The following is a 15,669-nucleotide window of genomic DNA, read 5'->3' on the forward strand; positions in this document are numbered from 1 at the left end:
ATGTTATGGTCGTCCATACTGGAACATATGTCTATACAAATATAGTATAGATATACGTGGTCGATAAAGGTCTGATCTACCCACATAACCCGATAAAAATAGCAACAATTTAACAGTTTATTCAAGCTATTCGCTCTATCTATTGCTCCATGTAGTTACCTTTTGATCGAGTTTATATACATATACGTGAAAAAAAATATGGGTCCCGTTTCCGGACATAAACTTCGGACCCACTCTTGGACGTATTTGTGCTCAACGGGTTCTCCATCGCCAAAAACTTATGGTATTAAGCGCTTGCTATCAAATTTTGTCTTTCTAGGCTTCAATGATGCCATTAATATATATCGGGTTATGTGGGTAGATCAGACCCATAACCAACCACCAGTATCCATTAGTATTAGATACATGGTTCTAGTACGGTTGACCATAACACAGGCATAAATGGTATTAGTCAGATACATACTAATACTTGGTAGCACAGTGGATTAAATCGATACAGTCAGATTAATCTTTAAGTATAGTTTGTGTTTTTATTTGATGATGTATTATGCCGTTCAATGTAGATATACCAGTACATCATCTGCAGACCTTCATGGTCTGACAACTTATTTGAGTGTCTCCTCGAAATCTGATATGACTGTTTCGCCGAGAGTGCAAAGACATTTTCCATATTCTATTTTTGCTTGTTTATCAAATACTTGACCAATTATCATAAGGTATAATATATCGTTAATTATTTTAAACGGTGTGTAAATTACTAACAATACTGCAAAGATGAGTCTTTTCATGCGTTGAATATAATAAATCATAATTGAAAAGTAATGTAACAAAAGTAATATTAATATAAAAGGTACTCAGTTGGAATATAAAAGCAGAGAGACTAATGACTATTTGAGATCGTATGTACGGGTGTAACACGATTATAATGAGCTGCAAAATTAAAATGTAACGTAACAGCCTGAAGATCCAATATACTGGTTTTATAACAAGAATAAACTAATATAGATTATCTTGCAATATAGAATATATATTATAAGATCTGAGAGAGAGAAGAATTACTTTTTCTATATGATAAAAGTAACCAAGTGACTTCAAAAAAAAAATAGACGGATAAATTTCATCGACGAATGGTTACCTATTTAACTAATACAATTATCACTGTTCCATCCCTTCGAGCTCCTGTTATTACACAACAACATATAAGGAATTTCATTCATAATCTTCATTCAAGTAGTATTTTCTTTCATTTATTTATTTATAATTTTGCAACATAGTTCACAAACACATGTACGGATTTTATTCATAAATCCTCTTACGTCTCAACAAGTTCGTCATACGATGTATAATGGAGCCATGGAGAAACACCTTTCACTTTTTTAAAGAAAGTGCCTTTATAAAGGAATATTTTTCATTAAGAAATAAAACTCGATTATAAAAACATCAATAGATGAAATGCTTGGTTTTTGCTCTGAACAATTATATTTCGAGCCTAGACCAATAATTAAGAAATCCCGGTGCTCTGATCCTCTAGTCACTAGTTTTCTTAACTGATAGTATATATATTGAATCTAAAGAGAACTATTCCAAAACGACCAACCATATGCACATTATAAAACTGTTGTCAATTGGCTGGTTGCTTGCTTCATCTACAGATGTTGAGACAAAACCACATACTAAGACTGAACTTATAGGACGAAATAATTTCACATACACCTGGGTGATACCTTCGTAACTATGAAGCTCAAAGAGCATATATCGAAAAGTCCACTACATGTTGCCATTAGGAAAATTTGGTAATCCCATTTTAAATCTTTCAGTTGGGGATCCTCGGGAGATAGCCAGCTACTCGATCTGCTACTGCAAAACATATCAATAGCCTTACTCTTTCGGCTTACCTCCTGGTTGCAAATTTTCCCTGAAACGTGCAAGCAAGAGTCCCAATAGTCCCAGTTATAATCCCGTTTGCTAATCTTAGTGCACCGAAAGCATCGCAAACTCCAGGTTTCATTGCCAATGTTTTTTCAATCACCGAGACAGCTGCAAAGCCCATTTTGACACATCTGTCATAATTTCTTGAATCGGATTCACATTTGAGTCGAGCAACACTAATCCAGTGGCGAGACGATCAATTGGCTACGATCAACACTGAGCTTCACCCCAGCCGGAGGTTACTCATAGGTGAACCATCGAATCAGCATTTGCTGCTTCCCAAAAATGACAGCTTACGTGCTAAACCCTTCGAACGGCTATAACGAAATAGGTGAAAAAACGGTAGGTCCACTCGGAAATATACCTAATCCCGTTTTAAACCCGCCTCTCGCCCGCATTATTACCGAATTTGACTGCAAAAAAAATTTTTTTTGTTAAGTCCATCTCGGTACTACCGAATACCAAACCTATAAGTATGAACCAACCTGTCACAATCAATTAAGGTTTTCAGATGAACTTTTTGACATAATTACAAAATGGTATCTAGAGAATCTACTGTGACCAGTCTAGTCAGTGGGAATAACAAGAGCTTACCTAGTGATGAAGCACCAAGATCAATTAATGAGAACGAACTTGAAAGTCAAGAAATACAAGAACATAAATTTAAAGAATCGGATGCTGGTGATGGGACGCAAAGAGATGATCATTATTTGACGGGGATGAAGTTGTTAACCTGTTTATTTGCGCTTTTATTGTGTTTATTTGTTGTTGCTTTGGATCAAACGATTATTGTTACTTTATTGAGTGTGGTTGGGAATAAATTCGATGCATTCAATCAAGTTGGATGGATTTCGAGTGGATTTTTACTTAGTGTTACTATATTCACAGTTATATGGGGGAAATTATCGATTATGTTTGGAAGGAAATATAGTATGTATATTTCGTTGATTATATTTGAAGCTGGTAGTTTAATGTGTGCGTTAGCAAATAATATGAATACATTAATTGGAGGAAGAGTGTTAGCTGGGGTTGGAGGAGGAGGAGTTCAATCGTTAGTTTTCATTATAGTTAGTGAGGTTGTACCAATTCATTCTACCAAAAGCTTGTTTAGTATTAATAGGGCCTCATCGTTTGCCCTTTTAAGTATTGTTTTTTTAGTTGCTTCGGTGGTTGGACCGATTATCGGTGGTGCATTCACTTCATCTTCGGCCAGTTGGAGATGGTGTTTTTATATAAATTTACCAATTGGAGGACTTGCCGGAGTATTATTTGGATTTGCCTTCAATCCACCTTTCCCCAAGGGTAATCTTTTCAAGAAATTATTGACTATTGATTATATGGGAGTCTTCTTAATGTCAGCCGGATGGACTCTTTTCTTGTTGGCCTTGACTTTTGGAGGAGGAAGTGAATTTTCGTGGGATTCTTCCGCAGTCATATCATGTTTTGTCCTTGGAGGAGTCTTGATAATTGGATATTTTGTTTATAATCATTATTTATCTAAGAATCAAATCATTCCAACTGCAGTACTCAGCATCCCACAGAATATTGCTGCTGCGGTTGCTACTTTTTCCGTGTTTGGCTATTTCATAGCGTCGTTATTATATTTGGCTATTTATTTTCAAGTTATTTGGAACTCATCTCCCATGAAGTCCGGTATTCATATTTTACCAATTGTTATCCCGGTTATATTATTTTCAATTATGTGTTCGGTTATAATTAATAAGACTAGATACGTCAAGCCGATTGTGCTTGTCGGGGCGGTTTTGGGACCAGTGGCTAATGGATTATTATGTTTGTTGGATGTGGATTCTTCCAACGGTAACAAAATCGGGTTGTTGATCCTTGTTGGGGTTTCCATTGGTCTTCAAATGCAACCATTATTCCTTGCTGCTCAAATCAGTGCCCCCAAGACCCCGGGGGGAACCATTTTAACCACTACGTTTATGAATTTCGCCAAGTCCTTAGGTGGAGCGGTTTCTGGGAATTTGGCTGATGCGGTTTACGGGGCTTCAATTAAAAGATTCTACAATCAACGTATTGCCAATGCGCCTGCTTCGATCGTTAAAGAGTTGTCCAAAATCAATGGTGACACCTTGGTCAATTCTACAGAGTCTTTGAGTGGCTACTCCGATGAAACTTTAACCTTCTTGAAAAAAATCATCATGTCTTCCATTACAAATGTGTTCTACATGCAATTGGGGTTTGCTGGTTTAGGGTTAATTGCATCTTTGTTTATCAGTAACCATCGGTTACCAGAAGGCGAATCGAAACCCGAGTCGAAACCCGAGTCGAACCTGGAATCGGCAGCAGAATCAACCTCAGAATCGAAACCAGAATTAACCCCAGAGTCAAAACTGGAAGCAAACCCTCACTCAAACCCACACTCATCCGCAGAATGAATCCCCGGAACCTCTAAACCATGTAAATATCTCGTATCCTAATAAATATCCTCCCGCGTTTTGGGTGCAAAATTTGTAAATGCAACATGTACGGATCTCTTTTTGTTATCACCGGTTTTCCCAGTACAGTCTTTTTTTTTTTCAACTATCAATGGATGCAAAAGCTAAAACTTATCGTGATGGCTTTTACGATCTCAACAAAAAGAGGAGCAGTAATCCAAGCCTTGACCACTAGCCAAGGAACCCCTGCTGCTAATCAACCTATTTAGCCCTACCTGATTGAGGGAATTTCCCTCAGGTGCGCGTGACATCAACTCTGAAACAGCCAGCTCTACTGGCTAGCCTGGGTCAGTTGGAATCACCGATGGTCCAACTGTTTAAACGGCTGTGGGAGTTTACGGACCTTCCTTTGTTCAATACTTCCACTGAACAACTATCAATGCCTTAATTAATTAATTACTTTCCTTGGTTTCTTTTGTCTTTTTTTTTTTTTTTTCGATTTGTTAGTGGGTTTTCGTTTTATTTATTTTTTTTTTTCCTCTCACACAGCCTCCATTTAAAGTACTTTAAGGACACTAATCTTTAACCAAAAAAATGGAATTACACTAGAAGCAGCTGAATTGATACACTGACCTTGCCAGAGCAAACACACTTTGCCCTTGCCCACTTGCCTTGCCCTATTAATGATACTTTTAAGCTGTAGTTTATCTGCTTAATCACGGAACTGGTCAACTGCTCCTACATTGCGCTTTGCATCGGTCTGACTGTCTGACAAAATTTCCGTTGACATACTGCTTCATTTCTTGTTGTACTCTTTTTTTTTTTTTTTTTTTTTTTGACTTTTTTGGCTTTTTTTTACCCTTCTTTCAGCGGAAGAGCCTTTCGATTACTTTCCTTATAATAAGTTGACTTCTCCCTTTTCTGAGCTGGCTCTATGAGTGTTTAAAGCAAGTATGGCCCCTAGAACGACTACCGAGAGACTCTCGGAACTGAGACTGAAGAACTTGGAGGTTCCTCACGCTAATAATAACGGATTATCTTCAGACGATGATTCTACTAGTATAAATTCCAATTCGCCATTAACTGGAGACACTTTTGAGTTTGATATATCGGTGGATGAGTTATCCGAGTTACACGATCCCAAGTCTTTACAAAAATTGTACGAATTGGGAGATTTGAAGCATGTTTTAAAATTATTGAAAACTGATGGTAAAAATGGGATAACTGAATCTTCACACGATACCCATTCAAGATGTAAGCATTTTGGGGCTAATAAGTTACCCAGTAAGGATACCAAAGGTTTTTTACGGTTGTGTTTTGATGCTTTGAAAGATAAAGTATTGATACTTTTATCAGTGGCGGCTATAATATCTTTGGCGCTTGGTTTATACGAAACGTTTGGTGAAGGCACCACCTACGATGACGAAGGAGAACCCATGCCCAAGGTCGACTGGGTAGAAGGGGTGGCCATTATCGTGGCCATTATAATTATTGTTTTGGTGGGGGCGGTTAATGATTATCAGAAGGAACGTCAGTTTGCTCGTCTTAATGCTAAAAAGGAAGATCGAGAAATTATTGTTATACGAGATGGATCTCAAAAAATGATTTCCATTTACGATTTGTTGGTTGGGGATATAATCAATCTACAAACGGGGGATGTCATTCCAAGTGATTGTATCTTGATAAATGGTGAATTAGAAACTGATGAATCAGCTTTAACGGGTGAATCTGATAGTATTGTTAAAAAACCGGCTAAAGAAGCGTTGAGATTCTATAAAAATCAATTACCAACCGATGAAGATATTGGTTCTTCTCAAATTAAATTTAAAGATCCCTTTTTAATCTCGGGCGCTAAAATCTTATCGGGTTATGGTTATGCAGTGATCACCGCGGTGGGGTCCAACTCGGTTCATGGTAGAACCATGTTGAGTCTTCATACTGAACCAGAAACTACTCCTTTACAAGAACGTTTAAATAATTTGGCAGAAGGAATTGTCAAGTATGGGTTTTTGGCTGCTCTTGTTCTTTTCATTGTTTTATTCATTAGATATTGTGTTAATATAGCTCCCGGTGGGAAGTTTAATCATTTCCAAGGTGCTCAAAAGGGTAAAAAGTTTTTGGATATTGTCATTGTGGCAATTACAATTATTGTGGTTGCAGTTCCTGAAGGTTTACCCTTGGCCGTTACTTTAGCTTTGGCTTTTGCCACTACTAGAATGGCTCAAAATGGTAATTTGGTAAGAGTCTTGAAAAGTTGTGAGACTATGGGGAGTGCTACTGCAGTTTGTTCGGATAAAACTGGTACTTTAACTGAAAATAAAATGAGAATTGTTAAAGCTTATTTTGGTGACGACTCTTTAACTTTTGATGATACCGTTAATGGGTCTGGTCCAAAATCAATCACCGTTATTGATCGTTTCACTAATTCTTTCAAAAATATTTTATTAGATAATATTATTTTAAATTCAACCGCTTTTGCTAACAATGATTATGATGCTTCTAAAACTAATATAACTAATAATCCATCAAAGAAAAAATCTTTTTTCCAAAAAGTTTTATCAAATGAAAATTCTCATAATGAAATTCAACAATTAGGGGTGGTTACCGAACCTTATCTTGGTAATAAAACTGATTCGGCTTTATTAATTTTGGCTCAAGATAAATTTGGTAGTTTCAAGAAAAATTCCTTGGATAGCTTAAGAGATTCAAATCATGATAATATAGTTCAATCAATTCCTTTTGAAAGTTCAAGAAAATGGTCAGGTATCGTTTTTAAATTGAATGACGACTCTTATAGATTATACGTTAAAGGTGCAGCTGAAATTATTTTTAAAAATTGTGGGTTTAAAACTCAAAATAAAGATGAACTTACTAAATTGGATCGTAATGATCGTGATGAAGCTTTAAGTAAAATTGATGAGTTTGCCAATGATGCTTTAAGAGCAATTGTATTGGCTCATAAAGATTTTAATAATATTGGTTCTTGGCCTCCTGCTGAATTATCAACTGAAAAATCAACTAAAACTGACGTTAATGATGAAAATCAAACCTCAAAACAAGTTGAAGCAGATCCAGATTTATTAATCAATTTAGAAGGCTCTAAACAAGAATTATCTCTTGATGCTATTGTTGGTTTACAAGATCCTTTGAAAGAAGGTGTGGCTGAAGCAGTTTTACAATGTAAACATGCTGGTGTTAGTGTTCGTATGGTTACTGGTGATAATTTGATTACTGCTAAAGCCATTTCAAAATCTTGTAATATCTTAACTTCTGATGATTTATCAAATGAATACGCTTGTATGGAAGGTCCTAAGTTCCGTAAATTAAGTGAATTGGAAAGAAATCGTATTGCTCCAACTTTGAGAGTTTTAGCAAGATCCTCTCCTGAAGATAAAAGAATTTTGGTTGAAACTTTACGTAAAGCAGGTGAAGTGGTTGCGGTTACTGGTGATGGTACTAATGATGCTCCAGCTTTGAAATTGGCTGATGTGGGATTTTCAATGGGTATCAGTGGTACTGAAGTAGCAAGAGAAGCATCCGATATTATTTTAATGACTGATGATTTTACTGATATTGTTCAAGCAATTAAATGGGGTAGAACTGTTGCTACTTCAATTAAAAAATTTATTCAATTTCAATTAACTGTTAATATTACTGCTTGTGTTTTAACATTCGTTTCGGCAGTTGCTTCTTCAAATGGTCAATCAGTTTTAACAGCTGTTCAATTGTTATGGGTTAACTTAATTATGGATACTTTAGCTGCATTAGCTTTGGCAACTGATAAACCAGATGATTCGTTCTTGAATAGAAAACCAGCTGGTAGAACTGCATCATTAATTAGTGTATCAATGTGGAAAATGATTATTGGCCAATCAATTACTCAATTGATTATTACATTTATACTTCATTTTGCTGGTCGTCAATTATTTTTCGGTAATGAACCGATAAGTAATCATGAAAATAAACAGTTAGATGCAATGACTTTCAATGCATTTGTTTGGTTACAAATTTTCAAATTGGTTGTTACTAGAAAATTAGATGAAGCTGATGAAATTTCAAGTGTAAGAGGTCGTATCACTCGTGAAAATCTTGATTTTTCCCAACATTTATTCAGAAATTGGTATTTTATTGTAATTCTTTTAATAATTGTTGGTGTTCAAGTTTTAATTATGTTTGTTGGTGGTGCTGCTTTTACAATTGTAAGACAAACTCCTGGACAATGGGCGACTGCTGTCTTGTGTGGTTTCATATCAATACCAGTTGGTGCACTTATTAGAATAATACCGAACGAATGGGTGATTAAAGTTTTCCCTACCAAAGCATTTAACACTTTTATATATTACGCTGGATTTTCATTTTTAAGAAAGAAGAATCGTGATTTACGTCAAAAGAATAAAGATGATGCTTCTGCTGATGCTGATGCTAATAAAATCGATTTAGAATCCCAATCAAACCAAGACAATATTAAAAAAACCGATATTGAATCTCCTAAAAAAGGTGAAGATCCCAAAGAACGTCCCGATAAGAAATATTACAATACCCACGAACGTTCAGACTCTTCAAACAGCTCATGATAAGAAATCAAAAATCGAAGAATTTTTGAAAAAAATATCTTGTATTTTTACTCATACTTTAACGTTTTCAACTTTTTCAATGTATCTATTTCAACATTATTCTAATTAATTTTTTTTTTTTCAAATTGGCCTTTCCAATTTGACTATTTTGATGACAACTTTATTTCGTTTTAATCTATTATACAAAATTTATTTCCTTATATATATTTGTATGTCACAACTTTTTTGCATTATAAATAAACGTATTTATTTAAATTTATTTTCCAAGCTTGTTCAAATCTTCACTTAATGCACTTGTAAATTTTTTGTAAACTGGATAGAAATTATTCAAATTTTTAAATAATGGTAATAAGTCTATCAAATCGTTACAATTATCAACTAGATCTTGTTTTTCGTCATTTGATAATTCTTTAGTGAAACTCTGTTTCAAAGTCTCATATAGCAAATCAGTTGACTCCTGAAATTCTTGTAAGTTAATACTGCTACCGTCTTTACTATTAATAATTAAGTTTAATTTTTCAATATTGGTTAAAACTTTTAACAAATTGGATCTAACTAACTTTAAATCAATCAAATTTTTTATCGACTTGTTATTAATCTCGTTGGTGGAGTTTTTTGACTTGACTGACTCTATTTCCGAATTCAATGAAACTATTGAGTGATTCAATGAAGTAATATAGTATTGTAGTCTTGTTATATTGTCATTATTTGTCAGATTTGAAAGAATTGAGGAAGAAGTTTGCTTCAATGTGTTAATCTGAGTTGATAATTCGGTTGACAATTCGTTCGTATAGTAATCTAGATGGGTGGTTATATCTGATAGATTATTTGATAGTAAATTCAAAGTCTTTTTATTATAAGAAGTTGCCGGAGTTGGAGTTGAATGGTTTAAATTTAGCTCGGGATTAGATTTTGTAATGATTGATTGGAATAACGCATCAACATAGGTTGAAGGGTTGAATTCGTTGTCAAAGAACATAGTGAGCGACTGCTCACCGGATAACTGGGACATGTTGGCAAGCTCAGTAATACAAAATGAACAGTAGAGCAAGGTTGGTCAAAGTAATGAAGCTGTTGATATTTGTCTTTTTTTTTTTAGTTTGGTGAGACAGTTCAACTAACTCTTCTTTTGCAATGAAGTCGGTGATAATCGATCCCACGTTTGAAGAGGCGCTCCACGATTCTCAAGGAGGTTCTTTCTATATATCAGAAATACCTGAGGATCCAAATGCAAATGCAGATCATTATATAATGGAGTGCAATGAGTCCAAGTTGGAAATTTTCAGAGATAATGAGATCAAAGAAAAGACCAATGAAGTTAAGTTTGACAAATTAGGTGAAACCCATTATAAGTTACAAATTAAAGAGACTGTCTACAAGTTGTGGAACAAGCGAATGATGCTATCTCCCAAAGAACTCAAACAATCTTTCAAAGTTACCAGTATAAGTCTAGTTAGTCATAATTTGATAATATTTGGGACAAACACTGGGGACATTGGAATATTCAATTTAACAACGAAGGATACTCCACAATTGGTGAGAGCTCATTATAACGATGTTACTAAATTGAAGATGCTCCCTTCTGGGAAAGTTTTGATGAGTATAGGCTTGGATATGCAAATCAAATTATGGAGTATCAACGAAGAAACCATTGGAGGCCCAATCAGAAGCTTCCGAGGACCCATTCTGAGAATCAATACGATTGCAATAATTGGTAAAGGACGAAACTTTGTTAGCGGGGGGGACGACGGATCGGTTCTAGTGTACGAATGTGGGTCGGGGGAAGTTATACACAAGTACAACCGGATCAACAATCTTCATGATGCTGTGAACAGTATTGTCATTAGAGACGAGCAATCTGGAGAAGACGAAGAATACGCCGATCAGTACGAATGCCAGGGGAAAGTGATGTACGTTGGGTATGAGCTGGGAGTGATCCAGGGGTATGACTTAGGTAAAAGATACCAAATCAGTTCAGATAAGTTTATTACAAGTAGTGGGGTTGTAGACATTATTTTAAGTGATGGGTATTTGGTTGGAGGATATAAAGATGGATTTATAAGAATATGGGATTTGCAGAAACACCATTTAGTGAAAAAGATCAAGATTGACGAAACAATTGCAAAAGTGTACCAGATCAGTCCCTGGAAGTTCATAATTTATACTGGGCCCGATAAAGTTTTTGCAATCAAATTCGATAAGGACTTTAATCATGATTGCGAAACCATGATTGGAATGGACATTCTAAGCAAACTACAGGACATTTCTCATCATCATCAAGATATCTTCTTAGTCATTGATGGAGACCTCTACAATTATCGATAGAAAGCGTTAAATCAATTATCAATATTCAATAATATAAATATACGAGCTTATAATTTTGGTCTTGGATCAATTTGTTTAAAGACCGATTCAATAGCAGTAGCCTTCATCATGTTACCCTTGACCTTTAATTTACCATTCATGAATAATTTTTGACCGTTAGCTTTACCATTAGCCAATTTAACAAAATCAACATCCTTCAAGAGTAATTGGACATCAGATTTTGGTAAAGAACCATCAATTTTTTTAACAGTACCGTCATTTTTCAAATCCAAAATCCAAGATTGGTCTTTACCTTCCTTGTTCTTAAGAGTAATGACTATAACAGCCTTAACACCAGCAATGGCCTTTTGTTTGATTTTATTATCAGCTAAACCATCGTGTAATTCTTTGAAGAAAGGAGAGGCTTGGAATCCATCAGCAGCTAAGTCAGACATCTTGTAAAATAAGTTAAATAAAATATAGTAATTGATAAACCAAAGCAAATAAAATTATGGGAATTCAATCAAATATTTATATAAATTGAAACATGAATGTGACAATTGACTGTGAATTTTGAAGGTTGGAGAATTATTTGCTTTTTTCGGTTACAAAAATCTCATCTCAACACTCTAATTATTTCAGTTTCAAGTAACTCTTTTGAACCCGAATATGAATATGAAGATATCTTTGATTAAACCATGGAACACTGCTCGTTATCAGGCATCTGATTTATAAAAGGGTGTAGCTAAATCTGCTTATGGGGGCAGTCGTTGGTGATAGAACCTCGGTTTAGTCTATCCAGCCCAGGATTACGTAACTGGCGGAATCGCCCCTCACTTCAGGACCGAGCTCTTCAGTTACTGTCACGTGAGATAATCGGGGTGTGCACGGGTGTGTCATTACTACCTATCACATTGGCCTGCCATAATGACCTATCACATTGACCATAATTATCTATCACATTGACTGTCATAATGACCTATCACATTGACTGTCATAATGACCTATCACATTGACATAATTATCTATCACATTGACATAATGATCGATCACTTTGACCTATCACTTTGACTTATTATTACCATCACATCTATTTCCTGTCATACATCGACATGTTATATAACCCGTCACATCTATTTACATTCATGTTGTGAAAAGGAATAAACTTTCGTTCGTTCGCTTAGCTGCAATGAGATAGGCCATAGTCTCAGGTATTCTACATTTTGTTCAACGTACTGGAAAACCTCCATGTATAGACTGAAACGATTGTCATCAATGCTTATTAGTTGGCTTTTGGTTTGGATACAATAATCTAGTGATGATTATTCAAATACGAGTTCTTACTTCAATACAATACTTGAATATTCAACACATACTTCAAAACTCATTACGTACTTCAATACGCGAAGTATCCGCCTTCAGCTACATGTTATCTTATCTTGTAAGCCACCTATAAATACTGTGCTCGATCCGCTATACCGTAGTGATGATATCCCATAAAACACGGAATCAGGGTGCGGAATTTGTTTTGTGCGGTAATCCACCTTCCTTGACATGATGATCTTCGTATCTTTGACGTATTGATTGAATGATTATCTCCACCTTATGGGGTTATCTTATCACCAAGTGGATATATATATATATACTCATGTCATGTAGAATAAGAACCTAAATATAAGGTTTTTCATCGCGATGGATACTAAACACTCACCCACCATTATAGATGAAGAGACTGGAAAAGTTGAAAATATCACTTATGTCTCTTCCGTCAACTCGGATCATTTGAAACAACATACTTTTGATAATGTCAATATACCTTTCAAACAGCGTTGGAACCTATTTTGGTCCTTCAAAAAACCAAGCCATAGTATAGAACCAAAGTCTTTAACCTTCTGGTATCCTGCCGATTCAACTGCTTACGAAAAAAAGCTTTACTTTAAGCTTGACTGTTACCTACTTACTTTTGTTAGTTTAACCTTTTTCATTAAGTATTTGGAATACTCATCAATGCAGTATGCTTATACTGCAGGTCTTAAAGAAGCTTTCCATTTATCGGGTACTGATTATAACTGGATCGATAATGGATACTATATTTGTTATGCCGTAGGTGGTTTACTTGGGGTACTTTTAACGGCTTATTTCCCTCCAAGAATTGTTTTCCCATCCTTTGAGTTATCATGGGTTGTTTTCACCATTTTGAATTGTATTGCTCATGATTTCACCAGTCAACTTGTTTTAAGGTGTTTCCAAGGTGGTCTTGCCGGTATGGCTTTTCCTTCAATCAGTTACATCTTGGGTACTTTCTATCCTCCAGAGTTATTATCAAGTAGAACCAGTATCTTTATATTTGCTGGTTGTGTTGGACCAATCATAGGAGGTATTATTCAATCTGGTTTATATGGAGCTTTAGAAGGTAAACATATTGGAATTCCAGCTTTTAAAATGGCTCAGGTTGTTGATGGGTTGATCGGTTTACCGGTTGCAATCTCTGGGTTCTTTGTAATTCCTCCGGTTACCGGGGATAAAGGTAATTTTTATTTAAGTCGTGAAGATATTCAACACTTATTTAAACGTACCGAACAATCTTCTGAACAAACTCATAATAAATTTAATTTAAAGTTCATTTGGAGTGTCCTTACTTCGTGGCAATTATGGTTATTTTGTCTTCTTTTCAGTGCTGAACAAATTGCTGAATATGCTGCATCGTTCCAATCGATTGTCTTACAATCACAAGGCTATAGTGTTTATCAGTGTAACAACTTGCCAACTATTCAATCGGGTGTTAAAGCAGTGGCTACTCTTGCTGCTGGAGTCTTAATTGAATTAAAAGGTAAACGGTTCGAAGTTTACCTATTGATCTGTGCTATATGGATAACTGGTTTAGCCATATTAGTGAAATATGATGTTGCCCGTATTGCTCAATTCATCGGCTATGCTCTAACTGGAGTTTGCTCACCGGTAAGTGCTATTCTTCTTAGTTGGGCTAATACAGCATCTCGTAATAGAGGTGCTGGTTTTAGAGCTTTTGTTTTAGGTTCTTTAAATATCGCTGCTCAAATTTGTCTTACCCCAATTGGAGTAATCATTTTTGATACCAGTTTGGCTCCTCGATTCACTACTGGTATGAGACTTGGTTTGGCAATGGTGGTATTACAAGTCTTTGGGGCCTGTGCCCTTCTTTGGTGTGATCGTTACGAACGTAGATTGGCTGATCTAATAGATGAACTGTCTACCGAATTGGATGAAAAATTATAACTTTGCATATTTTATATAAAACCAATGGACTCTTCAAGTATAGCAAATGTATTTAGTCTTTTTCATAATTATTGTAAAAAAATTGTATTTTTATCAAAAATTCGTGAAAACTAGGTGTGCTGAGCAGCCTGAAGGCTGGTAAACATAAATAAGATAAAAAAAAAATAAATGCTCCTAACTTTCAAACATTTATGACCATCCTTGCCCTCTTACTGACACTTAATCACAACTGACCAGCCAGAGCTCCTCGTTCAAGCTTCGAGTATGGAACTTTGGCTGCAATTCTTGTTTGAAAGGTTTATGTGCAGGAATTTGAAATTTTGAAAGAAAAAAAAAAAAAAAAGTAAAGTCATCTCATCACCAACACCATCCTTTACTCTTATACTACACGAAATAAAGTAAGATGTCATTTAAATCCAAGTCATCGCAAACGCAGGCCAGATCCACTGTGAACAAGCTTTTTGCAAACATCTTGCCGGGCTCAACAGTGACAGACTCGCCAGCAGTCAATTCCAGGCTCTCGTCCACTGAAATAATCAATAACCAGATGAATTCCAAGCATAAGTTATCCACTGAAGAGATCAAGAAAATCAACAAAGCCAACAAAATCAAGAAGAACAAAGCTATAAACAAAAAAGTGGAAGCCAATAAGAAGTTCAATAAGTTGGTCAAATATAATATAATAAAGAATCACAAGCTTGATAATTCTAATGAATTACCAGAAGAGGAGCGTAAATATTTACAAAAACTAGTTAAAAAGAATTCTTCCACCTTAAGAAGACTAACTGATATAGACGATCCTGATGTGAAAGATGAAATTGATCAATTAAAAGCCGAAATATTAGAATTAACCAACGAGAAATATAATAAAGCCAAAGCTTCAAAGAATAATAAACTTGATAAGAAATCTCAAGACTTTAACGAAAAAATTAAAAAGGGACTTATCTCTACCCCTGGATTAACCCCTGGGTTAGCACCAGTTGGTTTGGACGATGATTCTGATGAGGAGGAGTAGATTCTCTTGTACCAACAAAAAAGGTTTATGAAAATACTTCCTCTGCATTAAAATCCCCTATCTGTATATTAGTATAAGTCCGTGGTTATATTCCGTGGCTATCTTCTGGCTATTCTCATAGTATATTATCAACCTCAAATAGTTGTTTCCCCAGTCCGAGGTTTAAAACGGTCCTAAAGCGCATTTTTATTTT

At 35.3% G+C, this 15,669-nt stretch overlaps 9 protein-coding genes across 9 annotated transcripts; 5 read left to right on the top strand and 4 right to left on the bottom strand.

Moving 5' to 3' along the window:
- Positions 1-33: 33 nt before the first annotated feature.
- Positions 34-787, bottom strand: HYPBUDRAFT_152961 (uncharacterized protein). The gene has a single exon (XM_020221301.1). The coding sequence runs from the start codon at positions 668-670 to the stop codon at positions 512-514; it is 159 nt and encodes a 52-aa protein (XP_020076050.1). The 5' UTR covers positions 671-787; the 3' UTR covers positions 34-511.
- An 845-nt stretch (positions 788-1,632) lies between these two features.
- HYPBUDRAFT_152962 (uncharacterized protein) lies at positions 1,633-2,155 on the bottom strand. The gene has a single exon (XM_020221302.1). The coding sequence runs from the start codon at positions 2,048-2,050 to the stop codon at positions 1,892-1,894; it is 159 nt and encodes a 52-aa protein (XP_020076051.1). The 5' UTR covers positions 2,051-2,155; the 3' UTR covers positions 1,633-1,891.
- Positions 2,156-2,465: 310 nt separating this feature from the next.
- On the top strand, positions 2,466-4,269 carry HYPBUDRAFT_157101 (basic amino acid transporter; the record flags this gene model as incomplete). Its single annotated transcript, XM_020222266.1, has 3 exons — positions 2,466-2,502; positions 2,536-4,177; positions 4,206-4,269. 3 exons carry the CDS (start codon positions 2,466-2,468, stop codon positions 4,267-4,269), a joined length of 1,743 nt encoding a protein of 580 aa, XP_020076052.1.
- A 1,012-nt stretch (positions 4,270-5,281) lies between these two features.
- Positions 5,282-8,902, top strand: PMC1 (calcium-transporting ATPase; the record flags this gene model as incomplete). The annotated part of the gene is made up of 1 exon (XM_020222267.1): positions 5,282-8,902. One exon carries the CDS (start codon positions 5,282-5,284, stop codon positions 8,900-8,902), a length of 3,621 nt encoding a protein of 1,206 aa, XP_020076053.1.
- A 256-nt stretch (positions 8,903-9,158) lies between these two features.
- On the bottom strand, positions 9,159-9,964 carry HYPBUDRAFT_161872 (Golgi transport complex subunit; the record flags this gene model as incomplete). The annotated part of the gene is made up of 1 exon (XM_020222544.1): positions 9,159-9,964. The coding sequence occupies exon 1, from the start codon at positions 9,912-9,914 to the stop codon at positions 9,159-9,161; it is 756 nt and encodes a 251-aa protein (XP_020076054.1). The 5' UTR covers positions 9,915-9,964.
- Positions 9,965-10,046: 82 nt separating this feature from the next.
- HYPBUDRAFT_152963 (WD40 repeat-like protein) lies at positions 10,047-11,656 on the top strand. Its single transcript, XM_020221303.1, has one exon. It carries the CDS (start codon positions 10,154-10,156, stop codon positions 11,225-11,227), a length of 1,074 nt encoding a protein of 357 aa, XP_020076055.1. The 5' UTR covers positions 10,047-10,153; the 3' UTR covers positions 11,228-11,656.
- On the bottom strand, positions 11,275-11,661 carry HYPBUDRAFT_109238 (uncharacterized protein; the record flags this gene model as incomplete). The annotated part of the gene is made up of 1 exon (XM_020218689.1): positions 11,275-11,661. One exon carries the CDS (start codon positions 11,659-11,661, stop codon positions 11,275-11,277), a length of 387 nt encoding a protein of 128 aa, XP_020076056.1.
- Positions 11,662-13,166: 1,505 nt separating this feature from the next.
- Positions 13,167-14,504, top strand: HYPBUDRAFT_152965 (MFS general substrate transporter). Its single transcript, XM_020221304.1, has one exon. It carries the CDS (start codon positions 13,214-13,216, stop codon positions 14,459-14,461), a length of 1,248 nt encoding a protein of 415 aa, XP_020076057.1. The 5' UTR covers positions 13,167-13,213; the 3' UTR covers positions 14,462-14,504.
- A 325-nt stretch (positions 14,505-14,829) lies between these two features.
- HYPBUDRAFT_152967 (uncharacterized protein) lies at positions 14,830-15,658 on the top strand. Its single transcript, XM_020221305.1, has one exon. It carries the CDS (start codon positions 14,865-14,867, stop codon positions 15,474-15,476), a length of 612 nt encoding a protein of 203 aa, XP_020076058.1. The 5' UTR covers positions 14,830-14,864; the 3' UTR covers positions 15,477-15,658.
- The last annotated feature ends 11 nt before the right edge of the window (positions 15,659-15,669 follow it).

Source organism: Hyphopichia burtonii (genome assembly GCF_001661395.1).
Source record: "Hyphopichia burtonii NRRL Y-1933 unplaced genomic scaffold HYPBUscaffold_4, whole genome shotgun sequence".
NCBI lineage: Eukaryota > Fungi > Ascomycota > Pichiomycetes > Serinales > Debaryomycetaceae > Hyphopichia > Hyphopichia burtonii.